Here is a 27,044-nt window from a genome sequence, read left to right on the forward strand (position 1 = left end):
ACAAGCTGAAACAGCATTGAAAAAAATATCAGCACAGCACAGCTGTGGATGTGAATCCGCTCTGGAAGGAGGTAAAATAATTGTTAGAAAGTTTACCTCTGCCTGTTTCCTCTCCCTGCTCCTCCCCTCTCCACAGAGGACAATGGGCTCTGTTACATGACAGCTGAGATCTGCTTTATCTGAGCATTACAAATTGAGGTAGTTTTTCAGAAAGGATGACTAATTCAGGTGGCAGGAGGGGTGTGGGGAAGAAGTGTCAAATATGGAAGGAAGCTTATTTCCCTGATCTGAAATATCACAAGTTTCTTATACTTACCGGTACTATTGATTTATTCAAAGCGTGTTGAAAGTACAGTTCCTTTTTAATCTCATCTTAAAAAACAAAAGAAGTTGGCACACTTAAAAGGTACGCAAGCATACAGCAATTCATTATACCACGTTATGCAATTTTAAGAAAGAATCACAGTTCAAGTGTGAGACTCCTAACATTTCATGAAAGATCAGACTTCTGAGCGTTTTAATCAACGTTTATTTCCTTATGCACGATGGAAACAAAACAGTTGATAAAACGTTTGCATCACAAGGAAAATGTGTTTAGGGTTTTTTTTGTCTGTAATGAGCACATTTCACAATGACACAGAAAGCTGTGAGAGAATTGACAGTGACCTTTGACTAAAGGTAGTACAAAGAAACAGATATCAAGGAAGTATAGCACTGCCCTGGCGTTACCAAATATTGGTCCAAATGTACAAAAAATAAGCACGAATGTGCTAAATTCTTCAAAATTTCTGCAAGTGCGAGGGGGACAAAAGTAAGTGAGGATTTCCTTAAAATGAATATCCAACTAGAAACGAAGGTACAAAATAAAGATTTTCGCTAGCATGTGTAAATTATTGAGCTCTCAAACGCAGAATCAATTGCAGTTATCCCCATACCTCCCACTGTTTGCTGTTGTATTGCAAGACCATTTTATACATAAAAATAAAGCTGTAGTCCAATCAATTATCAAGTCTACTATACAGCTGCTGTAAAATGCAGCCATAACGAAAAGTAAAAAGTCATTCCAGATAGAAATATTTTGCCTGAGGGGGGGAAACAAAAAGAATTAGAATGGTAAACCCCTCCCCCGACCTCTGACATAGGTGCCCATATGTCCTCCATGTCCTTGAGAGAAGGGGGGACCCTGGTGAGGAGATGCCCACGCCGGTCTGTGCATTATAGCGGGTAAACCAAGATGTTCTGGTACATTAGTGCTGAAGCCAAAATTAGGCATTTTTGTTGGCAAGTTACGATTGTCCAACCCTGCAGGGAGATTGTTTCCCAAAAGCATTGTTGAGCTTTGACTATACTCAAATCTGTGGTCTTTATCACCACTGAATAACATGGAGCCAGCATTGAGGTAGCTGTCCCTGTAAGTGGTGGCAGAGTTACAAAAGGGCTCAGGAAAAGCCGTATGGGTATGTGCTGGGAGCCGGGTACTGATGTGAGATGAAGTACTGTAGTTGTCGACAGGTTGATTTTCAAGATGTCCTTCCAAAACAGCAACACCGGGCACATTAGCAGCCATGTCACTGCTGTATGTTGATGGCAGAAAAGTTTGTCCAAAATTTTCAGTGCAGTCTGGTGCCTTCAGAAAAGATGCCCCCCCAGTGTAATCTGTACCAATTGTGTCCGGTTCCTGAGCCTGGTGATGAGCAATAATCTCTAAGAGTGCAGCCTTCACTTGTGCATGATCGTCACCAGCAGGCGGCACGCTGGCACTCTGTACCTGCTGCCTCTCTGTCCGGTAATCAAGGTCTTCCTCACCCACAGGAGGGGGTTCTGGTGGCTCAGGAGGCCGCTGATCTGGAGGCAAGATATGAGGAAGGTTTTGTTCATTTGGTAGATCATTCAGAGTCGGCTCAATAATGGCCTCACTGACCTCTTCAACTAAACAAGGAAAGAAAAAAAATTAGACATTTTTCTAGACAATGGAGGAGATTTGTCAAGCTAAATGCATGCTATTTGTACAAAAAAATCTCTTTCATGATGTGCACCATATCCATTATGTGTTTTAGACACTTTCTGAAACTTGTCTGGTAAGAGGTTTTATTCTCTAAAATGTGGCACCAAATGATGAGGATTTTGGTGTGTGCGCGCTGGAAAATATAATATAATATATATATATATTTATTTAATTTTTTTTTGTTAAGTAAGCCAATTAAAAGACTGATAAAGCTGGTGCATCTCAAGACTGTCTGGTTGAAGTTTACAAACAGCAGGAACCACTATAATACATGTGGATGGAATGCTGTAAGACTATGTAGTTGAAGCTTGCAAGGTTGTAGAATTAGTGTTGATAAATACGCCCCAATATTGTGCATCTAATGCCATATTCTGGCATGCTACACGTGAAGGGGTAGTAAAAGGGATTGACCACTATTGGACTACTGAGTGCCCCAGTTTAAATTAAATAAAACCTACCTCCCAGCCCTGTGCAATGTTTTCGCTGTGTCTGCCAGTGGTCATGTGACGTTGTTAGGTCACATGACTGCTTCAACCAAATCAGTGACTGATCATTGGCTGCAGCCTTCATTATACTGTCTATCAGTAACCGCCGACTGACTACATTGGTAAAGTGACCGCCAGGAGTCACCGCACCAGCATCACAGGAACGGTGCCAGTCTGGGGGGAGAGTACGTGTTTTCTAGTTTACTTAGTGCACTTTAGCAGTTAATGAGAGACTGTCCAGCAGTGAAAAATTCCTTTAAAAGCCTGACCACACTTGACAACACCCATTGTAAAAACTGCAGAATGCTGATTATTTTGCAATAAAATAAGCCAGTTCTCAGGCGGATATGGGACCATCATGATCTGGAGGAAGCAGTCCAGGACAAGCCCTGTAGTAACATGGCATTTCTCAATTGGTGTGCACTTCACTAGGGTTATATAGTGCAGGTGTTGTTCCATTATTAGTAAGTGTTTCTCCTGTTCCCTCACATACTATACTGGAACAAAAGCCTGTCACTTCCAGTGGCCATGTTACTACAGCAGAACTGCCTGAGCCCCCATCGCATGGGTGACTGCACTAGTCCGCACAACGAGCTGCAGAGCCGTCAACCCAAGAGGCATGGCCGACTGTAAAAAGCTGGCTGGAACTACATTTACATTTTAATAATCTATCAGAAAACTAAATGACATTTCGGGAAAAGGCTTGGCGTCACACATTTCTTCTATCTTTACTGTTCAAGCAGTCACATTACATACCAGTAGGCGCAGGACTGGGCGGTCGCGGGGGGTTTTGGGTCTCCTCATCTGCCTTATTCTCAGGAGCCACCTCTGCCACCTCAGCGCCTTGTTTTTGCTCCTGTTCTTTTAACAGCTGAGACAATAAGACAGCAAAGGTGCTTGGGATAGCTGTTTGAGACGCTTCTCCTGTGGTCTTCGGTAACGTCAATGCTGTTATGGAAGCCAGCTCAGGAGTGGGGGCTGCAGCTGGAAGAAGGGGCTCTTCTTTAGATTCTGGTGCTTTATTACTTGATGCTAGAATACCAGCTGGAAGATTCAGATTATTCAGCTGCTGCTCAGTTTCAGGGTTCACCTTAATGTTCATAACCTGGGCAAACTGCGCCATACTGACACTGGTCTGGGACTGCAGCAAGTTCAGCAATATAGCCATTTGATTCGGGTTCAGCTGCTGACCACTAAAGAGACCTTGAAAAACAAAAAGTATAAATATCAATCTATGGTGAGAACTTGCCTTCAAACCATTTCACTGGTTTTGGTAACCTGCCGAATCCCACCCTCCCCTCTGCCCACAAGTTACAAATACAAGGTAACCCCCCGAATCAAAATGCAGACCAGATTTTCAGCTGTCACATATATTCTGGCTATCCTCTTTACAAGAATCATCTCCCTAGTAAATCACTTTTGAATGCAATTTTGCATTGGATTAAAAAGGTTTTCTGCCATCAATACCAAGCCAAGTGTTAAAGATGTAAGGGCCGGCAAATATTGCACTTGGCAATAATGAACACATGTGGCGCTGTGCTTCATGCCTGACATATCCCATCTGCTGACAGGATTCATTGTGTTACTGAATCAATCTCATGACTTATTGGTGCAAAACAAAAGCAAAATGAGTGCCCTCTAATTTATAGGGGATTTCAACAACATTGCAACTAAAACTTGTTTGGCCTTGTGTGTAAATAAAATCTGTACTTCCCTCCCTGAGGAGTGCTGCGCCTCTGCTCTCATAGCTATGTCATTGCCGACATGACGGCTGCAGCCAATCAGCGCTACAGTCTTCTCATTCCATCTAAAGTCAAGAGTGAGAAGAAGCTTGACGACCAACAACAATGATTCCAGCAGAAATACGGCTGAAAGAGCAAAGGAATTGCTACTCCTCAGGGATGTGACTACAGGTCCTCTCCAACTGGGCGAAACAAGCCTTAGTTAAAAGGCTAAAGGTTCCCCCTGAGGAAGATATGTGCGAAACACACGTCAAGGCATGGGTACTGGTATGGGTCAGCAATTGTTTCTTACCTTTGTATATTTTTGAATTGGCTCAACATTGTTATTCCATATTTATTGGATGGGTTATGAATTTCACTTTGTAGATCATGTGTAGACATAGGCATATGTTTTAGTCCATCAGGATTATGTTTATATATACACTTATGCACTTACTTATATAAAATATATTTTTGATTATATATATTTTAATTATTATATTTGATGAATTTTGTGTAGTTCACTTCCCACCAATCTGAATAATATCATCAGTATTAAATCAGATGTTCCCAATCTCATTGTGCTGATTCTCCTCTGGAACAGTTTACACATCTTGATGTAATTATATGTGTTTTTATAGTGATCCAGTAAACATCGTATTTTATGTTTCATACAAGTGTGGCTACTTTTATTGGAAGGATCTACTATTAGTTAAAATGTTGTAGAAAACCTTTTCAAGCCCTGTTTATAAGGTTTATATAACCACATGCATATATATTGATCTAGGTTGTTGGCCACAAAATACAAAACACGTCCTTCTTACCTAATCCAACACCAGGAAATCCCTGAGTTTTTTGAGAAGATGTCTGTGCTCCCTGGGGTGTGCTATTTCTGCTATCATCCAGACCTACAGACAAGTCTTTTCTTGGTAGTTTTGGTGCTATTGCATCATCACCCATGCCCATTTGTTTCTGCCTTCTTCGCTTTTTACTCCATAATTCATGGCAATCTTGCCAAAGAGGAAGGCTGTATTAAAAATACAGTTACTATACAAATATACACAACAATAGACAAATGTCATTCAATGAAACCAAAATGAGGGCATTGTGACATGCAGGGGAGGGGGGAAACATTATAATTCACACAGGAGACGGGGATTTCTTCCGGGCCCCAAAGGCATTAGAAACCTCTATGAATAAAAAGACATTTCACAGCAACTAGACCTCTAATATGGAGCATACAGGTAGGTATAGATTTACATTTCTATCACCTGTATGCCCATATTAGTAGGTCAGATAAGTGCCAGGGGGTGACAGATTCCCTTTAAGGGCATAAGAACGCAGTTTGAAAAATGCTTATTTTTTAATTTTGTGTTGAATTTTAGATATTTTCATATATTAAAAAATAATAAAAATAAAAATAAGGACAATCAAATTATTTTACAATTTTCAAAAGGTAGTCAAAGCTTGGAGGTAAAATAATGAACTAAGCAATAGTTCTAATTACAACAATAATACAACCCAAAAACGGAAAAATAAACATGGCGGTATGTTCACCTTCTGAACCTATTGCTCTTGCTCTCAAAAGTCATTCGTTTCCATCACACAAATCACCAGGATTTAGGCTAGGGCTATATGTGAAAGGTTTCAAAAGGTGTTGGATTTTCACTTGCTGGTCACAGGTCACATACAACTCACCTGCTACAGACTGCGACTTGTCTGTGACGTGGCCATTTTATTAACAGCAAAATCACAACTCTAAAATAGTGGGACGACAGCAAGTGGCACATATATGTTTTTGGTCATGTGACTTGTCCAAGAACTGCTGTCAAGTGACATTTCCACACAGGATTTATCCACTGCAAAGTTTCCACAACAGTAAAATCCACACTATAGTGTTCAGATTTCATTGTGATAATGCTATGGATATACAGGTTTAAACCTATAAATTGCATTGGAATAGGTATTACTTACTCAGGTGGTGCCATTTTTGTTGGATCTACGTCACGAAGGAACTCGCACTGCATGGCCTGTTCAGCTGTACACCGTTTGCTGGGATCCAGTGCTAGCATGTGATCAAACAAATCCAAAGCTGCAGTGGGTATGCTGCAAAACAAAGCAAAGGCTTGTACTCTGTACTACTTACATTGTATAGCCTGCACACCACATTCTGTGACGGACGGACGGAAAGCTGGACTTACAAAGCAAACTCTTCTCGGAGTTTTCGGCGATATTGCTTCTTTGGTTTCATGGTGTTGAAATATGGTAACTTTATCACATCAGGCCATACAGCAGGACAGGGACTTCCACACATGCGACTTAGGGAGAAACCCAGACAAATGCAAAAGGTGAGTGCTTAAGGAAATTTAAAACTACTAGTCTACAATAATTTATCATGTGTAATGTATAGAAGAAGATAGGGTAAGCAAGAGAAAAAGAAGGCTAGAGATGGGGAGAAAGAGAGAGCAAGGAAAATCTCAGAGAAAATGGAAAACCTCTGAAGACAGATGTCAGCATTGTGCTCATTTCTACACGTTTTATCTTCATATATAACACTGATTTATGGAAAGTTTCCTGAGACAGTGACACTTTAACCTCTTGCCGTAATAGGATGTTGCATTCACATCCAGGGAAGGAGACCTCACGTGTGGAGGGGGTTCAGGCGTGTAGCTCCCGCCATACCTGACAGGTACAGACTATATTACATAGACGAATGTTGGCTATCAACAGAGAATGGCGCAGATTTCCAACCATGGCTGTTAATCTTTAGTGTGTTGCTGGCAATCTCTAATGGCGGCATTTAAATTGAACACTTATTATACACCGGCAATGTGATAGCATGGGTCCGATGGGTTCTGAAAGTCAGGGGTCTGATGAAGACCCCCATCAATGTCATCTCTGTCCTCCTGTGAAGCTCCGTTACAAGGCTGAGCTCCATAAGAGACAGATTTTTATTATATACTGAAGTACTGTGGTATTGCAGTATATAGTATAAGAAATCAAACCATTGCAGGTGAAGGTCCCATAATGGGACTAAACAATCATTAAAAAAAAGCAGCAAAAAAAAAAAAAAAAGTTTTAAAAACATTTTACATGGGTTGAAAAAAGACCTGGGTCCATCAAGTTCAACCTTCCACCAGCAGTTGTACATTAAAAAGACAAGCATTCGTATACCCATAGTCTCACCCCATTAAAAACGTAGGAGAAAAAACATTTGGTATCAATGCGTTTGTAAAGTCCGATTAGCCACTTCACGACGTGCGCCATATACAGTACAGACCAAAAGTTTGGACACACCTTCTCATTTAAAGATTTTTCTGTATTTTTATGACTATGAAAATTGTACATTCACACTGAAGGCATCAAAACTATGAATTAACACATGTGGAATTATATACTTAACAAAAAAGTGTGAAACAACTGAAAATATGTCTTATATTCTAGGTTCTTCAAAGTAGCCACCTTTTGCTTTGATGACTGCTTTGCACACTCTTGGCATTCTCTTGATGAGCTTCAAGAGGTAGTCACCGGAAATGGTTTTCACTTCACAGGTGTGCCCTGTCAGGTCTAATAAGTGGGATTTCTTGTCTTATAAATGGGGCTGGGACCATCAGTTGTGATGTGCAGAAGTCAGGTGGATACACAGCTGATAGTCCTACTGAATAGACTGTTAGAATTTGTATAATGGCAAGAAAAAAGCAGCTAAGTAGAGAAAAACGAGTGGCCATCATTACTTTAAGAAATGAAGGTCAGTCAGTGCGAAAAATTGGGCAAACTTTGAAAGTGTCCGCAAGTGCAGTTGCAAAAACCATCAAGCGCTACAAAGAAACTGGCTCACATGAGGACCGCCCCAGGAAAGGAAGACCAAGAGTCACCTCTGCTTCTGAGGATAAGTTTATCCGAGTCACCAGCCTCAAATCGCAGGTTAACAGCAGCTCAGATTAGAGACCAGGTCAATGCCACACAGAGTTCTAGCAGCAGACACATCTCTTCAACAACTGTTAAGAGGAGACTTTGTGCAGCAGGCCTTCATGGTAAAATAGCTGCTAGGAAACCACTGCTAAGGACAGGCAACAAGCAGAAGAGACTTGTTTGGGCTAAAGAACACAAGGAATGGACATTAGACCAGTGGAAATCTGTGCTTTGGTCTGGTGAGTCCAAATCTGAGATCTTTGGTTCCAACCACCGTGTCTTTGTGCGACGCAGAAAAGGTGAACGGATGGACTCTACATGCCTGGTTCCCACCGTGAAGCATGGAGGAGGTGGTGTGATGGTGTGGGGGTGATTTGCTGGTGACACTGTTGGGGATTTATTCAAAATTGGGGGCATACTGAACCAGCATGGCTACCACAGCATCTTGCAGCGGCATGCTATTCCATCCAGTTTGCGTTTAGTTGGACCATCATTTATTTTTCAACAGGACAATGACCCCAAACACACCTCCAGGCTGGGTAAGTGCTATTTGACCAAGAAGGAGAGTGATGGGGTGCTACGCCAGATGGCCTGGCCTCCACAGTCACCAGACCTGAACCCAATCGAGATGGTTTGGGGTGAGCTGGACCGCAGAGTGAAGGCAAAAGGGCCAACAAGTGCTAAGCATCTCTGGGAACTCCTTCAAGATTGTTGGAAGACCATTTCCGGTGACTACCTCTTGAAGCTCATCAAGAGAATGCCAAGAGTGTGCAAAGCAGTCATCAAAGCAAAAGGTGGCTACTTTGAAGAACCTAGAATATAAGACATATTTTCAGTTGTTTCACACTTTTTTGTTAAGTATATAATTCCACATGTGTTAATTCATAGTTTTGATGCCTTCAGTGTGAATGTACAATTTTCATAGTCATGAAAATACAGAAAAATCTTTAAATGAGAAGGTGTGTCCAAACTTTTGGTCTGTACTGTATGTACGGTGCATGGTGTGTCTCCCCCCTTTGATGCAGGATCCGGTGCTGAGCCCGTATGTTTTCAGGAACGACAGTTGATCTGATCAGCTGTCACGTGCCCCTAACAGCCGTGGGTGGAATCACGATCCACCCACGGCTGTTAACATGTTAAATGCTGCTGTCAAACGCCGACAGTGGCATTTAACATGGCTGTGCCGGAAGTGTGTCATAAGACCCGCCCATCAGTGCGCTTGTCACATGATCGTGGGTCACCCATGGGTTGGCATGACAACCGGGGGTCTGCAGGAGACCCCTGTGGTTGTCATAGCCGATCTGCGGTGAGCGCTGCCCAATCAGTCGGTGTTCATAGCAGATGAGCATTTTTGTTACACATAGCAGGGATGAAGCCCTACTATGTATAACACAGGCGATCAGATGATGGCAGCTTTGAGTTTCCCGTGGAGACTATTGAAGCAAGTAAAAAGTAAAGAAAAAGTTTTTAAAAATATTTAACAAAATATAAAAAGTTCAAATCACCCCCCTTTCACCTCGTTCAAAATAAAAATTAAAAAAAAATACACCATATTTGGTATCAGCGAGTTCAGAATCACCCAATCTATATATAAAAATAATTAATCTGATCAGTAAACGGCATAACGAGAAAAAAAAACTAAACGCCAGAATTACGTTTGTTTGGTCGCCGCAAAATTGCAATAAAGGGTGATCAAAAGATTGTATCTACCCCAAAATGGTATCAATATAAACATTTGTTCGGCGCGCAAAAAATAAGCCCTCACTCGACCCCAGATCCCGAAAAATTTATTTTTTTAATACAAACTGTGGATTTTTTTTTTCACCACTTAAATAAAAAAGAACCTATACATGTCTGGTATCTACGAACTCCTAATGACCTGGAGAATCAATGGCAGGTCAGTTTTAGCAATTTACTTAACATGGTAAAAAAATAAAAAAAAAATAAAAAAAAACAACACAATTGTGGAATTGCACTTTTTTTGCAATTTCACCGCACTTGTAATTTTTTCTGTTTTCCAGTACACGATATGGTAAAACCAATGGTGTCGTTCAAAAGTAGAACTGGACCCACAAAAAACAAGCTTTCACACATGGCCATATTGACTATAAAATAAAAAAGTTATGGCTCTGGGAAGAAGGGGAGCATAAAACAAATGGAAAAACCCAAGGTGGTAAATGCGCTTGAACATGCTTTTTGTTCAGCAATGGAGTCTTGCATAGTGAGTGTGCATACAGGCCACGGAGGTTGAGTGCATTACTTATAGGTTTCTTTGAAACAATTGTACGTGCTGATTCCGGGTCTTTCTGTAGCTCTCCACAGGTGTTCATTGGCTCTTGGACAACTCTTCTGATAAGATTTCAGACCGAGATGTGAAAAGAATTGTGGGGAGTACCTGGTCGTGGGCGGATTGTAATGAAAGGATGTTCTTTCCACTTACGGATTATGGCCCCAACAGTGCTCACTGGAACCTTCAGTAGTTTAGAAATTCTTCTGTAAAGAATGCAATCAGTATGTTTTGCAACAATAAGGTTGCGAAGGTCTTGAGACAACTCACTGGTTTTACCCATCATGAGAGGTTTCTAGTGTGGCACCTTAGTAATGAGATACCTTTTTATAGGCAGTCCATTGAACCAGCTGCTGATATTGGAGTGCATCCTTATTACTGATAGATTTCAGCTGGTGTCATCACTTTCCATGGCTTTTTGCACCTCTTTCTTCATGTGTTCAATACTTAATCCCGGTGTCATTTCTCATTATTACGCATAATACACTAACCAGGAGAGGAGTCCTGAGGAGATAATTTGCATATTCCCACTGCATTTTGGGGTAAGTGAAGAGTCTCCGCGAGCTCAAAGAACACTGGATTTTGGCTGTTGGAGCTGAAAAGAGGACATCGGTAAACCGCGCGCCTACTGGCGCGCGCATTTTGAAGCTTTTTTTTTAAGCTTTTTTCACTGTTTTCAGAACATTAACAATAAGAACATGGAAGAGTCCAGGAGCCATTTGGTGAGCTGCATATCCTGCTACATGTTCACAGACTTGCCAGTGGAAAAGCCAAACTTCACATGCCAGAAATGCAAGCTTGTGTCCCTGTTGGAGGAAAAGTTGCGAAATCTAGAAGAGAGGTTAACTACCTTGAAAATCATTAAGGAAGGTGAAGAGTTCTTAGACAGAGCAGAATTATCTCTTCATGATTCAGAAAGAGAAGAAATTCGAACTGCACCTGACGAAACAGAGGAATGGAAGCATGTGACCCCGAGAAGCAGGAGGATCGAGAGGCAGTCAGCACCCATACTGCTCAGGAACCAGTACCAGGCTCTCACGCAGGAGAACCATGAAGAAATACAGCAAAATAAGACTTTGCCAGCAATGAATAACCTTGTAAGCCCTCAGAATCCTCCTGGATGGAAAAAGAAGAATGTTGTGAAGAAAAAACGGAGAGTGGTGGTCATGGGGGATTCCCTGTTAAGAGGAACAGAGGCCGCTATCTGCAGACCAGACATAACCTCAAGAGAAATGTGCTGTCTTCCAGGAGCAAAAATTAAAGATGTGTCTGACAGGATATCAAGACTCTTCAGACCTACAGATCACTACCCATTCCTGCTAATACATGTGGGGACAAATGACACCGCAAGAAAGGACCTGGAAACCATCTGCAGTGACTTTGAAGACTTAGGCAAGAAAGTGAAAGAATTGGGAGCGCAGGTGGTCTTCTCATCCATCCTCCCAGTGGATGGCCATGGAACAATGAGGTGGAATAAGATTCTACAGGTGAACAACTGGCTACGTCGATGGTGCCGTCAACAAGGATTTGGATTTCTGGATCACGGAATGAATTACCTATACGATGGACTACTTGCTAGAGATGGGGTGCACCTTACGAAGACAGGAAAACATGTATTTGGAAGTCGCCTTGCTACACTCATCAGAAGAGCTTTAAACTAGAACAATGTGGGAAGGGAAGCAAAAGGCCAGAAAAAGCCATACAGCTGACAAATACTATTGAGATCTCTGCTACTGGAAGTGGAAAGGAAGAACAAAGACAAAACAATTTAAATAATAAAAATATGGGAGGAAGAGAAACCAATCACAAACTAAAATGTTTTTATACAAATGCACAAAGCATGGGCAACAAACAAGGAGAATTGGAACTACTAACGCAGGAAAAGGAATATGATGTCATTGGAATCACTGAAACTTGGTGGGACGATACACATGATTGGAATAAAAGGCTAAAAGGATACAACTTATTTGCAAGAAACAGACTTGATAAACGAGGAGGAGGTGTTGCATTGTATGTTAGAAAAGCGTATATCTGCACAGAGATTGAAGCTTCAGAGACTGGGAGTTCTGTGGAAACTGTTTGGGTAAGAATACAAGGAGAGAACAACGGAAAGGACACCATTGTAGGCATTTACTACAGGCCACCTGGGCAAGCTGAAGATATGGATGAACTCTTTATGTATCAAATGACCAAGTTCTCCAAAAAATATGACGTAGTGGTCATGGGAGATTTCAACTATCCAGACATTTGTTGGGAATCTCTCTCAAGTAAAACTAACAGGTCAAGCAAATTCTTATCCTCTCTTGCTGACAACTTTATCTTCCAAAAGGTAGGGGAGAAAACAAGGGGATCTGCTACTTTGGATCTAATCCTTATAAACAGGGAGGAAATGGTTGAGGAGGTAAAGGTGGCTGGGACCCTAGGAGGCAGCGATCATGCTATTATAGAATTTTGGATAACTAGAGGAGGAAGACATGTGAAGACTCAAACTTCAAGGTTAGATTTTAGAAAGGCAGATTTTAAGAGACTCAGAAAGAGAATAGGAGGGATCCAATGGCTGGATGTCCTTAAGGACAAAAATGTCCAGGAAGGATGGGAAATTTTTAAAAATGAGATTCTCAAAGCACAATCGTTAACAATCCCGAAAAGTAGGAAGAATGGGAAGCATTTAAGGAAACCAGGATGGATGAACACAGAACTTAAACACATGCTAAAAAGAAAGAAAGAAATGTTTATTAAATGGAAAGAGGGAGGCATATCTAAAGAAGATTATAATGCAGTCTGCAGATCCTGCAGGGCACGTATCAGGTTAGCTAAAGCTGACAATGAATTAAGGCTTGCAAGAGATGTCAAAAGCAATAAAAAAGGATTTTGGGGGTATGTCAAAAGTAAAAGAAAAGTCAAAGATGCTATAGGATTTTTACAGGATGAAAATGGAGAAATGGTAAGAGAGGATGTTGAGAAGGCCGAACGTTTTAATTCTTATTTTGCATCTGTTTTCTCTCAGAAAGAAAATGTAACATCAACTGATCTCCACTGTCCTTTTAAAGGAATAGAGGAATCCAAGTTATCTGTAAACAGAAAGATTGTGAGGGAATATTTAGCTAACATAAATGAGTTCAAGTCTCCAGGTCCAGATGAATTACACCCCAGAGTACTGAAGGAGATCGTAGAAGAAATTTTAGAACCACTCTCCATAATCTTTGAAAATTCTTGGAGAACAGGAGAAGTCCCAGAAGACTGGAGAAGAGCAAATGTTGTTCCTATCTTCAAAAAGGGGAAGAAGGTGGACCCAGGGAACTATAGGCCGGTGAGTCTGACTTCTATACCAGGAAAGATCTTTGAACAAATTATTAAACAACATGTATGTAAGTACATGGATAAGAATGAAGTGATTAACCAGAGTCAGCATGGGTTTGTAACTAACAAGTCATGTCAGACTAACTTAATTTCCTTCTATGACAGAATCACTGACTGGGTGGATCAGGGAAATGCTGTAGATATAGTATATCTTGACTTGAGCAAAGCATTTGACAAAGTATCTCACACCATCCTTATTGAAAAAATGACCAAGTATGCAATGGACCAGGCAACTGTTAGGTGGATTCATAACTGGCTTAGTGATCGGACTCAAAGGGTGGTTGTAAATGGCTTCACATCCAGCTGGATGAATGTCTCAAGTGGGGTACCACAGGGCTCTGTCCTGGGACCTGTATTGTTCAACATCTTCATCAATGATTTAGATGAAGGAATTGAGGGTAAACTGATTAAATTTGCTGATGACACAAAGCTAGGAGGGATAGCTAATACTAGAGAAGAGAGAGAGGGGATTCAAAAAGACCTAAATAAACTGGAGCAGTGGGCTGCAACCAACAGAATGGTTTTTACAGGGAAAAATGCAAAGTACTACATCTGGGCAATAAAAATGAAAAAAGCATATACAGAATGGGAGGAATAGAGCTAAGCAACAGCACATGTGAAAAAGACTTAGGTATACTAATAGATCATAGACTGAACATGAGTCAACAGTGTGATGCAGCAGCAAAAAAGGCAAATACAATTCTGGGATGTATTAACAGAAGCATACAGTCTAGATCACGTGAAGTCATTATCTGTCTTTACTCCTCTTTGGTCAGACCTCATCTGGAATACTGTGTACAGTTTTGGGCACCACATTTTAAAAAAGACATAGACAAACTGGAGCAAGTTCAGAGAAGAACGACCAGAATGGTGACTGGTCTGCAAACCATGTCCTATGAGGAACGGTTGCAGGATTTGGGAATGTTTAGCTTGCAAAAAAGAAGACAGAGAGGAGACTTAATAGCTGTCTACAAATATGTCAAGGGCTGTCACATTGTAGAAGGATCATCTTTATTCTCATTTGCACAAGGAAAGACTAGAAGCAATGGGATGAGACACAGATTAGATATTAGAAAAAACTTTTTGACAGTTAGGGTGATTAATGAGTGGAACAGGCTGCCACGAGAGGTGGTGAGTTCCCCTTCAATGGACGTCTTCAAACAGAGGCTGGACAGACATCTGTCTGAGATGATCTAGTGAATCCTGCTTTGAGCAGGGGGTTGGACCAGATGACCCAGGAGGTCCCTTCCAACTCTACCATTCTATGATTCTATGATAATTTCTGGACATCTACGGTGTGATTTCTTTGCCTGTGTGGATTGGTTGTTACCGACATCCGGTGAGACTTTCATGTCAAAAGCATCTTTAGAAATATATTTAACTTAGAAAATTGGTGATGTGTTCAATATGAGACTTTGGCACACTAATTGTGGAATAAAATAATGCAGTCCACAAATGAATTCTAACATACAACAGGTTTCTATATACATACAATGCTCTTAAAGGCAACCGGTCATGTCCAAAAAAGCTATTCAGCTGCAGATATGGGGTTAATCTGCAGATTTAATAGTATTCTAAAGCTGTGCAACTGCCGCACTGAAAGTCCGGCTACCAGGAGGAAATTAACTATCATGCCAGGCAGCCTCTGGCTTTCAGTCATAGAGGTGCGGCCGGAGTGGCTTTGGTCACTGGTAAATACATAGTGAGCGGCAGCTACAACAATGCCACAGCACTGACTCCCAGCTGCCAGTCAGTGTTGGGGCGTGGGTACGACCACCACTCACTAAGCACTGAGCGGTGACTTAAGCCGCGCATCTATGACTGAAACACGGGAGAAATTAAGTTCAATTCCTCCCGGCAGCGGGCATCTCAGGGCAGCAACTGCACAGTATGTTTCATAATGCTATTCACTTACAGATTAACAGAATTTTTTTTATTTATTTATTTTTTTTAACATGGCAGGTTCCCTTTAAATTTTCAATAACAGACTGGATATTTCCTTACATTTACTAGCATGTCCCATCCTCACCTTATGAGTTCAAGTTGTGCTAATTCTTGATTTGCTTGGAAGATCGGTTTCTTTGTAAACAGCTCACCAAGAATACACCTGTCAAAGTATGAAGATTTTGTTTTGTTAACTCTGACCTTTCATCTGGAATGGTTTACGAGACATGAGCATAGGCAATTACTACATTATCGGTGTTTTCCTTATGTTGCCGTTCAACAGGTCAAACGTCCCTCTAAAGAACTACGATATTCAGATTTATCCTAAAATATTTCACATATAAAATACTATGAAAAAGTTTTAGGTAGGTGCTCAAAAAATGCAGAAAGTAAGAATACTTAAAAAAAAAAAAAAATAGAAGTGTTAATAGTTTATTTTATCAATTACCAAAATGCAAAGTGAATAAACAAAAGAGAAATCTTACATCAAATCAATATGTGGTGTGATCACCCTTTGCCTTCAAAATAGCATCAACGTAATCAATTCTTCTAGGTACACTTGCAGAGTTTTTGAAGGGATTCTGCAGGGAGGTTTATTACAAACATCCTAAAGCCAACCACTGATCTTCTGTGTATATAGGATTGTGCAAATCCTTCTGTCTCTTCATAAAATCCCACAGGGTCCTAATATCAACAGTTGAGTCAGTGTGCGATTACTTGAAGAGACAGATGGATTTGCCCAAGTCTACATCCACAGAAGATCTGTGGTTAGCTCTCCTATTTATTTGGAATAAGCTCTCTGCTGAGTTCCAACCAAAACGGTGTGCAAGTGTACCTAGAAGAATAGATTCTGTTTTGAAGGCAAAGAATGGTCACACCAAATATTGATTTCAATTAGATTTCCAGATAAGAAATTATTTGTGCAAGCATACATCAACAGAAGATCTGTGGTTTGTTGCCAAGATGTTTGGAACAACTTCTCTGCCAAGTTCCTTTAGTATCTATTTTTAGTAATGTTCAAGCACCTGGCAGGAGGTGAGGAAAATGTATATCTGCTTTGCATTTAGTTGATTCACTGACGAATTCACCTTGTAGTTTGTATTTTACCTATGGTGAATTTAAAAACAAAAACGGACAAATTGTCTCTCTCAATATGTTCTATAGAGCGTTACAAAATGGTGGATTGTTAAATCCACCATAAATCCTGCCAGATCTGACCACAAAGCTTTATCTCCTATTCAGATGCTGTATGGGATTAGCTCCCTCCTCAAAAGGTGGATCACCCAGAGAAGAGGCTCTCGCCAGATCCTGCGCTCACTCTGCGAAAATGAAAGTAAATCCTGTGTCCAAGTAACACTGAGGGAAATCCTCTAAATTTACTATTGATCTTGGAGTATTATTATAGCGCCATTTATTCCATGGCGCTTTACATGTGAAAAAAAGGGGGTATACATAGCAGAAACACTTACAGTAATCTTAACAAAACGAGTCAGCGACTGGTACAGGAGGAGCGAGGACCCTGCCCGCGAGGGCTCAGTCTACGAGGATTTGAGGAAAGTCCTATTTCATCTGCTGGTTTTTTTTCGAAGTGATATATTGTATTGTCGCTAAGGACCTATGTGCACAGTTAAGTCATACTAGTGGCCATTTTATAAAGGAGGCGTTTACTTACCCACAGCTCCAGACATCAATAGCTGGTGTATAACGTTCTTCTCCAAGCAATAATTCAGGAGGGCGATACCATAAAGTAATGACCTTATTTGTGTAAGGCCGGCTGGAAAAAAAAAAGATTGGGGAAAAGGGAAAAAAAAAGATTAATTCCAGTACTTAAAACCTGTGACTCAGCATTATACATGGCATGCTTGAGAAAAACATTTATGAAAGGGAATGTGCAATCACAAAGTGGCCTTTAGTTTATAGGTTTTCATGTTACAAATATGTTTTTTTTTAAATTTTGATAAAAAAAAAATTTAACAATTTTTGCTCATCTATAATATAACGGGGGGATGTGTCCTTTTGTCCGAAACCTCTGGCGCATGCATCACTATGGCACCATTTTATTAAAGACACTGTATGTGAAGACGCATAAATAGGGTCTTCAATAAAATGGCGCCTGATATCGCGGGATGCGGTGACTCCAGCGCCACTGTATTGAAGAACTGAAATACCTTGCGTTTCCAAATGTGCCTGTGAGCGGCGCTATTGCTGCCTGCTCATCCCCATCTTGTGACCCACGGCTGCAGCTGATGTCCCGTGATGCCACGCCGCAATGCTGGGCTGTGACGTGTGGTGAAACTCTGCCCACAGTCCAGTCACTCAGGACACTGGGTCCCGCCTCGGTGATGCCGGGTCAGCTTACAACTCTGGAAGTTGACGTGACATCACCAGACATCACATGCATCTGAAGCCGGGGGTCACATGATGGGGATGAGCAGACTGTGATAGCGCCGCTCACAGGCTCATTTGGAAACACAAGGTATTAGAAGAAAGCCTCATTTCCAAGGTTTAAATCGATCGGCCCACTATACATTGTAGTGGACAACCTCTTTTATAAAATGTACCAATAAAAATGCTGGCCAACCGGGCGTAGAACGGGGTCAATAGCTAGTAAGTATATAAAAAACAACACAGATCTCTTGCAAATGTCACACTAACCACAAAGTCTAAATACTTGACTCATATCTCCTGCTCTGTACAGAAGACTTTGTAGCAGAATTACAATAGATGATTTCACAGCTCACCTCCTCCCCTCCCAATCCTTTCCCCAGATCTGAGCATGCCTAGAAAGTTTTCCTATAGAAGTCAATGAGTCAGAGCCAGTCTATTGCTGCCTATGTCCATGTGGCTGCTGAAAAGAATACAGATAGCAATATGGAAGCAGTATTAGCTGTCTGACCTATAATCATTTACTCAACTACAATAGCAGCCTAATATTCAATTCAGTATATTTTCACGTTACACATTTTGAAATGGTTTGGGATATGTATTTCACAAATCCTTTGTAGTTCTAAGACTATAAGAGCTAAAGTGACAGTGAAACACTATTACCTACTGTCACCAGTCTTCAAGTCAGAATTCGAATAAACTAGAAGGATCATTTAGAAGTAGTTCACTTAATATTGCTCAAGAACTCACCTTTCTTCTGAGCTGTACAGTCTTGCAAGTCCAAAATCCGCCAGCTTAATCTGCCCCCTTGAGAAAATAAAACACATACGGATAAGAAAACACAGTGTAGGAGAGAGCAAACACAGCAGTAAATTTCACTTAGGCTATGTGCCCTAAAATTGTAAAGTGCTGCGGAATATGTTGGTGCTATAAAAAAATATTATTATTATTATTATTATTATTATGTGCCCACGATGCAGAAATGTTCTGGATTTTTTTGGAGCGTTTCTGCATCTCCCTGGCAGAAAAAACGCATGTGGATTGTACATGTGGATTGTACATGTGGATTGTACATGTGGATTGTACATGCATTTTTCCCTGCCAGGGACATGTGGATGTGAAGCGTTCTTCACATGCATTTCCGCATGGGGTTGACAAGCGCTTTCAAAGCGATTTTAGCATCACTTGGAAAGAGCTTGTCAACTTGGTCACACTATATAAATCCATCCAACCGGCATAGATTTATATAGTGTGACCGAAAGAACGGTAAAAAATAAATAATAAATCTATACTTACCTTCTGATGGCCCCCGCAGTCTTGCGTCGCTCCGTCCTGGCTGCCGGCAGATCGCTGTACACTGAAGGACCTGCCGACGTCAGCATCGCGTGACCTGTCACATGACTGACATCAGTCCACCGGGATCTGCTGGCATGGGAGGACGAGAACAGCGGGGGCCATCAGAAGGTAAATATAACATTTATTTTTTATTTTATTCTTTTTTTCACAGGTTCTATGGTACCCGGGTCCGGAGGAGTCTCCTGTCCTCCACACCCGGGTACCATCCGCACATTGGAACGCTTGGATTCCGCATGTACAGATGCAGTGATGCGTAATCCAAGCGATTCAATGAAAGTCAATGGCGGCGAAAACGCAGCACTTCCGCAAAATAATTGGTAGTGCTGTGTTTTTTTCCGCAATGATAATCCGCAGCGGAAATTTCCGCAGCGTGTGCACAGCACATGCGGATTATCATTGGGGAACATGGCAGGCCTTCTACCATGTGTTTTTGCTGCTGCGAAAACGCTTAAAAAACACATAGTGGGCACACAGCCTTACATGACAATGTTGAAGTTGGTCCCCAGGGGAAAAGTTTTATCTTTTTCAAAAAAGAAAATAACTATACACACTTAAAAGTGTTGAATTGATCTAACAAGCAATAAATCTAAGTTAATACTTTGGAATCCAAACATAAAACTTAGTGATGTCCATTACTCATTAGTGTAAACTAAACACATAGCCTTGTAGGGCATTATAACCCCTAATAAAATAGATAAATCACTTTTATCAATCCAATTACTGCCTCTGTTCTGCAGAAACAGAACTTTAATGAAATCTGAAAATTGATGCTCAGCACACCAGCCTGTCCGCTGGTTTTTCATGCCGTCCTCGCTCACTTGTGACTGACAGTTCTGGCTTGCAGGGAGCGAGCAGTATATAACAGAGAAAGCTCAGGCGACCACCGTCATTCACCAGTGACAGGCAAAGCAAGACGGTGGATCAGTGCACGGAGCCTCTTGGTGTCCATTTATACAGTATATAAATAACCTTTATGATCAGCCGCTAAACAAGTTTAAGGGCACACAATTATCAACCCTTTTTGCTGCTGACATTTGTAATGGCTTTACGTGTTTGTTGCAGCTAGATTTTAATAGCTTTAGCCTTTTCCTGTCATTGGATGTACTTGGTCATCAAACATCGGTATCCGTGTGTGATGTGGGCTCAGGAGCCAAGTCTGCATCATACCTGGCAGGCACCAGTGTTACACAGCCAGCATCTGCCTCTAACAGCAGCGAACGCAACAGTCTCTGACAGGCATTTAAATTGCACAGTCTGAAAGGCATGCTTTTCCACATGCCCATCAGTGCCACCTTGGGGCAGTAGCTGGGGTGAGTTGCAAACCCCCAAACCTGCCATGGTGGTGTTCCTGTTAAGACGAGTCTATTCTTCATAGACGGCTGAAGGTTCATAGCCCCTAGAGGGACTAAAATAAAATGAAGTTTTTGAAAATAGACATATTTGCCCCCACTAAAAAATAAAGAAAAACAGGAAAAAAAACATTTGGTACCACTGCATCTGTTAATTTTATATTTTAATAGACCAGACTAATTCGTAGAGGGGAAAAAAAATATATAAAATAGCAGAATTGTGATTTTTAATTCACCTAAAAAAATAAAAAAATCAGAAGAGATCAAAAAGTATGTACCCCAAGATTGTATCAGAAATATCAGTTCGCCATCCTAAAAACAAGCCCCAACACAGGCCAATCAACGTAAAAATGAAAAAAGTTATGAGTCTCAAAAAAACCACGTAAATTTTGTAAAAAAAAAAAAAAAAAAAAAAAAAAAACTGAACAAACAATGAAGTGTAGTAGCACTGCAGACCTGTAAAATCAGAAATCAAGCAGAACTTAAAATACAGATGCGGGATTGCGAGGTGTGCTTCCTTTTGTAATTTGAGTATGTTGTATGGTAAAATGAATGGCACCTATCAAAACTACAACTCGTCCCAAAAAAAAACAAAAGCTCATATGCTGACAGAAAAATGTAAAATCAAAACGTTATGGCTCTTGGATAAAAAGGAGGAAAAAACAAGATCACAAATGTGCATGATAGACATGGGCATCAATGTTCACACTCTTATTGGGTCAGAAGAGTAACTTCATAGATAAGAATAGGACGTGTGAATAAGGTTAAGAGGAGTCTAGCCCTACAAATCTGAATAGGATATGCACCAATCATTTCTTTGCTTGACCATTAAAAACATTAATGAAAAGAAATGACAATTTGTTGTAAATGAAGCACGTGGGAATCTTGTAGCCAAAGTATCTGCATGTGTGTGAATGAAGCGAGCGAACACATCCACAAAGCTGAACAGAAAATACCTGTTGTTTAGTAGAATATTTGAGCATTTAATGTCTCTGTGCAAAAAATTCTTCTTGTGACAGTAGTCCAGACCTTCCATAAGCTGTCTCATGAAGGACTTAATGTGAAGTTCGTTGAAATGTACCAGTCCTGATTCCAGCAGACCCATGAGGTCATGGTCCATGTACTCAAACACCAGGTAAAACGCACCTGTAACAAGTGAAAAAGGCACAAGTCAGGGTATAGCTGTACAACAGGCAAATTACGGCAAATGATCAAAATCATCATCGACATCAGTGTTCATAAACATCTAGAAGTACACAAGCCTCATGGGATACAGATATTGAGGAATTGGGGGTGGGGGGTTATTGACTCAAATAATGGGGAGCCCTAATGGCAGCACAGTACCTGTCAGTAGTATGCTATGATCGCTAGATAAGTTTCTTTTAATGTCCAATCTTATGGAAACTTAATCTCATAATACACGCATTCCAGTACAGGATGCATACATATTCTTGGTGTAGGGGCAGAGACCCTGATTCCAATGATCTGTAACCCATTGGCCTTCTTGCTGCAGTTTTGATAAAAATCAGTTTTATCTGCTGCATAGCTACCAGTTCCCTGAATGCGGAGCTGTGTATAACCCGCCCACACCACTAACAGCTCTCTGTACACACTGTGCATAGGCAGAAAGCTGCTAATCAATGGTAGGGGCAGGGTTATAAATTGCTCCTGAATATGGAGGACTACATGGCACGAGACAACTAATCCTGTAGTGATAATCTTCTGCTTAAAAACAGTATTTTTTAATCAAAACTATAGCAAGCAGCTCAGTAAGTGACACATCGCTGGAATCAGAGTCTCCTACCCTACTGTTGCTCTCAGTTTAAATAGCAAAAAACTGCTCATCGATTTCCTTTAACCCCTTCATGCCATAGCCATTTTGCCTTTTTTCCTCCCCTTCTTCAAGGAGCCATAACTTTGTTATTTTTCCATCAATGTAGACGTATGAGGGCTTGTTTTTTGTCAGGACGAATTGTACATTTAAATGACACCATTCATTTGATCATGTGACGCACTGGAAAGCGGGAAAAAAATTCCAAGTGCACTGAAATAGCAAAAAAACAAATATGAAATTCCACAATTGCTTTTTGGGTTTCTTTATTTACCATGTTCACCATATGGTAAAACTGACTGGCAATATGATTCCCCAGGTCAGTAGAAGTACGCAGATACCAAACATGTATAGTGCTTTTTTAATTATTATTAAAGTGTTGAAAAAAAAATAAAAAATTTTTGCTTATGTCGCCATTTTCCAAGACACGCAACTTTTTCATTTTTCGGGATCTGAGGCTGGGTGAGGGCATATTTTTTACGGCCTTAGCTGACGTTTTCATCTATACCATTTTGGGTAAGATAAGCTGTTTTGATTGCCTCTTATTGCATTTTACTGTAAAGTTGCGGCTGACAAAAAAAACCCGTAATTCTGCAGTTTTGATCCTTTTTTGTTACGCTGTTCACTGATTGGATTTATTTTATATTTTGCTAGATTGAGCCTTTACAAATGCAGTGATGCCAAATGTGTATTCTTTTACTTGGGCAAAAAAAGAAGGGGGGATTTGAACTTGTTTATATTTTTTCATATTTTTAAAAACTTTTTTCTTCCACTTCTTACTGGGCTTAATACTCCCCTTAGAGGACTTTAAGCTGCGATCATATCATCGCTTGTGCTATAAGTAGCAGTGCTGATCACGATCTCCTATGAACGTCAGCCACGGGCCAGCGTTCACAGGATGATCGTAATGACAGGCACGAGGGTCATCAGCAGACCTTCGGCTGTCATGACAACCCATTGGCATCCCATTAGCATCACGTCACGGGCGCTCCAATGGGAGTGTGGAACGACGAGCTCCCCTGTCGGCGCATGTTAAATGATACGGACAGTGGGATTTAACAGGTTTACAGCCACAGTAGGAACTCCACTCCATCCGCTGTTAGAGGCACATGATGGCTGGTTAACTCAGCTATCATGTGCTGGGAAAGATGTGAGCCCGCAGCAAAGGCAGGGACACGATATATGATGTAAGTTTACGTCATATGTTGTGAAGGGGTTAATGCTCTATATTTTCTTCACTCTACCAAGTCATTGTGTTAACATTGTGGATTTTTATTTACTGAAAGGCTGGTATTTAAAAGACTACGACACTTGAAAAACACCAAACCTTTATCTTTCTTGAAGTCCACGGCATCTTCTTTGTCAGTGACGATCTCCTTCATGTTTATAATGCTCTGGTGTGTGAGCTGCCGTAGAATCTTAATTTCACGTATAGCCGTGATAGGGAACCCTTCTTTCTCATTGTCCAAACGCACTTTCTTTAAAGCCACCATTTCTCCTGCACAAAATAAAAAGAAACCATGAATGTAGGCAATAAGAACAGAGACCTTCAAAGAGACAGCAATGGCCAGAAAATATTAAGATACAATTCGGATATTAATAAATGGCAGCCCCACTGTAAGACAGGCATTACACAATTTAGGACATGATCATGTATCAGCAGCAATATGCAGATTCAGCATTTTAAACCCTTATAGAGAACGGACAGCTGACACGTGGCCCAATCTGTGTGAAGCATATATCAGGCAATGGCTGTATGATCTCAGCCAGGGATGCAGCAGTGCGTCAGTGAGCCATGCTGGAGACTAGTCGTGACAGGTGGGTCGCTGCCAGCTCCTCCCTGCCCGCTGCTCCGGAGTGACAGATCTCTGCCTACCCGTTAATCCAAGAGCGGGGAGAAGTTGCGAGGGACCCGCCTGTGCCCAGCGCAGCTAAGTATTTACCATGCAAAGTACTGGGAAACAGAAAAAATTAATTCTAAGATTGTGAAATTGCAAAAAAAAAAAAAAATTGTCTTTTGCTTTAGTGTTCATTCTGCATTAACTCCTTAACGACTGGGTGATTTTTTGTTTTTCCCGCTTTAGTTTTCTCCTCCCCTTATTCCAAGAGCTATCTTTTCAACAAAGCTGTGGAAGGCCTTGTTTTTCGTGGGACGAGTGCAATTCTGCAATTTTTTTTACATTTTATTTACAGTGTTCATTTTACAATAAAAGCGACCAGGCAATATGATTATTCAGGTCAGTACGATTATGCAGATATATAAAGTATAGTTTTTGCTTTAAGTGGAGAAAAAAATTCAAAATTTTGTAAAAAAAAAAATGTCAAATTGTGAGACTATTTTCCAAGAGTCGTAACGTTTTCTATTTTCAAGAAATGGAGCTGTATGAAGCCTTGTATTTTTGCGCCCTGAGCCAATATTTTTATTGACATCATTTTGGGTTAGATACAATGTTTTTTAGCGCCTCTTATTACATATTTTGTGCTGTTGAAGTGGCAATTCTGGCGTTCTGATTTTTTTTCTCATTACACTGTATACTGATGGGATTAATTTATTTAATATTTTGATAAATTGGACTTTTATGAAAGCAGCGATACCAAATGTGCATGTTTTTATTTTCTCAATTTTTAATTTATTTTTTTCCCCATGTTTTTTTTTTAACTTTTCACTGTATCCGTTAGTCCCTCTGATCATCCAATCGCTTCTACTATACACAGCAGTATCACAGTATTGCTATGTACAGCAAAATCACAGGCTCCTATGAACGCCAGCTACATGCTGGCTTATACCGTCATGACAGGCACATGGGTCTCCAGCAGATCACTGGCAACTAGTGATGAGCGAGCACTAAAATGCTCGAAGCTCGGGTCGAGCACATTGGAATACTCGGGTGCTCGACCCGAGCAACGAGCCCAATGTAAGTCTGTGGGAAACGCGAGCATTTTTCAGGCGTTCCCCTCCCCCCGGCGGTCTGCAGAAGGTCATAAATTGCCCAAATCGATGGGAACGGTGCTCAGGCAGGCAGAATATATATGAGGGTGCATGAAAAACATAGGACAATTGGAACACACTAGTGCCCTCCGATTTTCATGCACCGTCTCTTTAAAAAAGCCGCCAATTCATCAGCGGCATACACTGGTACCCGACAATTTAGAACAGAAAAAGTAGAGCATCACACATAGATTAGATAGATAGAAACATGTCAGTCACATATATAATAAGTACAGTGACAGTGTTGGTTACTGTACTTGTCATTTAGTGTTAAAATAAAGGATTTATTAAAAAAAAAAAAATTGGTGTGGGATCCCCCATAATTTTAGTCTCTAGCGGAGGTTAAGCAGACGGCTGGGGCAGATGTTTGAAGCCTGGGAAGAGGGTAATACCCACGGAGCTTCCCAGGCTACTAATATCAGCCCCCAGCTGAATACCTAGACTTTACTGGGTATTAAAATCGGGGACCCAAAAAAAAAATGATGTGGGGTCCCCCCTATTTTAATAGCTAGCAAAGGCTAGGCAGACCGCTGGGGGCTGATATTAATAGCCCAGGAAGGATGCCATGAATATTGGCCCCCTCCCAGACTAGAAACACCAGCCGTCAGCCGCCCCAGAAATGGCGCATCCATAGGATGCGCCAATTCTGGCACTTAGCCTCGTTCTTCCCACTGCCCTGTAGCGGTGGCAGTGGGGTAATAGGGCTGGGGTTGATGTCAGCTTATAATGCCAGCTGACATCAAGCCCAGGTTAGTAATGGAGAGGCGTCTATAAGACACCCCCATTACTAACCCCATAGTCAAAGTTAAAAAAAGCACAAACACCCAGAATAAAGTCCTTTAATTGAAATAAACACACAATTGTTTAATGTTCTAAATTAAACCATACTTACCATCACGCCCATTCCAGCTGAAGCCAACGATCTCCTGCAATAAAAGAAAAATAATAAACCAACCTCATCCTTACCTTTCCATGGTTCCCAGGACGGCTCCAGCTCTGCTACATTCACATGACAGGCTGGATCGCAGCCGAAAGTGACGTGCATGAGGCGAGCTCATGTCCAATAATAATAATAATCTTTATTTTTATATAGCCCTAACATATTCCGCAGCGCTTTACATACATTATCACCGCTGTCCCAATCGTGGCTCACAATCTAGATTCCCTATCAGTAGGTCTTTGGAGTGTGGGAGGAAACCGGAGAACCTGGAGGAAACCCACGCAAACACAGGGAGAACATACAAACTCCTTGCAGATGTTGTCCTTAGTGGGATTCGAACCCAGGACCCCAGCGCTGCAAGGCTGCAGTGCTAACCACTGCGCCACCCATGTCCAATGAACTCAGCTCACCTCATGCACGTCATTGACAGCGTGGGAGAATTCTCCTGCGCTCAGCGCTTGAGCAGGAGAATTCTCCCAC

General features: G+C 41.1%; 1 protein-coding gene across 1 annotated transcript in view; it reads right to left on the reverse strand.

The window, feature by feature from the left end:
- Positions 1 to 506: 506 nt before the first annotated feature.
- Positions 507 to 27,044, reverse strand: part of CDK13 (cyclin dependent kinase 13) — a 57,692-nt gene continuing 31,154 nt past the window's right edge. The window contains exons 5-14 of the mRNA XM_073678225.1: positions 23,963 to 24,133; positions 21,761 to 21,950; positions 18,850 to 18,906; positions 17,387 to 17,488; positions 15,800 to 15,877; positions 6,413 to 6,529; positions 6,186 to 6,317; positions 5,036 to 5,238; positions 3,247 to 3,693; positions 507 to 1,929 (exon numbers count right to left, since the gene is read on the reverse strand). Coding sequence (XP_073534326.1) covers positions 1,106 to 1,929; positions 3,247 to 3,693; positions 5,036 to 5,238; positions 6,186 to 6,317; positions 6,413 to 6,529; positions 15,800 to 15,877; positions 17,387 to 17,488; positions 18,850 to 18,906; positions 21,761 to 21,950; positions 23,963 to 24,133 — 2,321 coding nt within the window. The 3' untranslated portion in view covers positions 507 to 1,105. The remainder of the gene's footprint in view (positions 1,930 to 3,246; positions 3,694 to 5,035; positions 5,239 to 6,185; positions 6,318 to 6,412; positions 6,530 to 15,799; positions 15,878 to 17,386; positions 17,489 to 18,849; positions 18,907 to 21,760; positions 21,951 to 23,962; positions 24,134 to 27,044) is intronic.

This window comes from Phyllobates terribilis, unplaced genomic scaffold (genome assembly GCF_046119375.1).
Source record: "Phyllobates terribilis strain yellow unplaced genomic scaffold, ASM4611937v1 Scaffold_4__5_contigs__length_816908805, whole genome shotgun sequence".
Lineage (NCBI taxonomy): Eukaryota > Metazoa > Chordata > Amphibia > Anura > Dendrobatidae > Phyllobates > Phyllobates terribilis.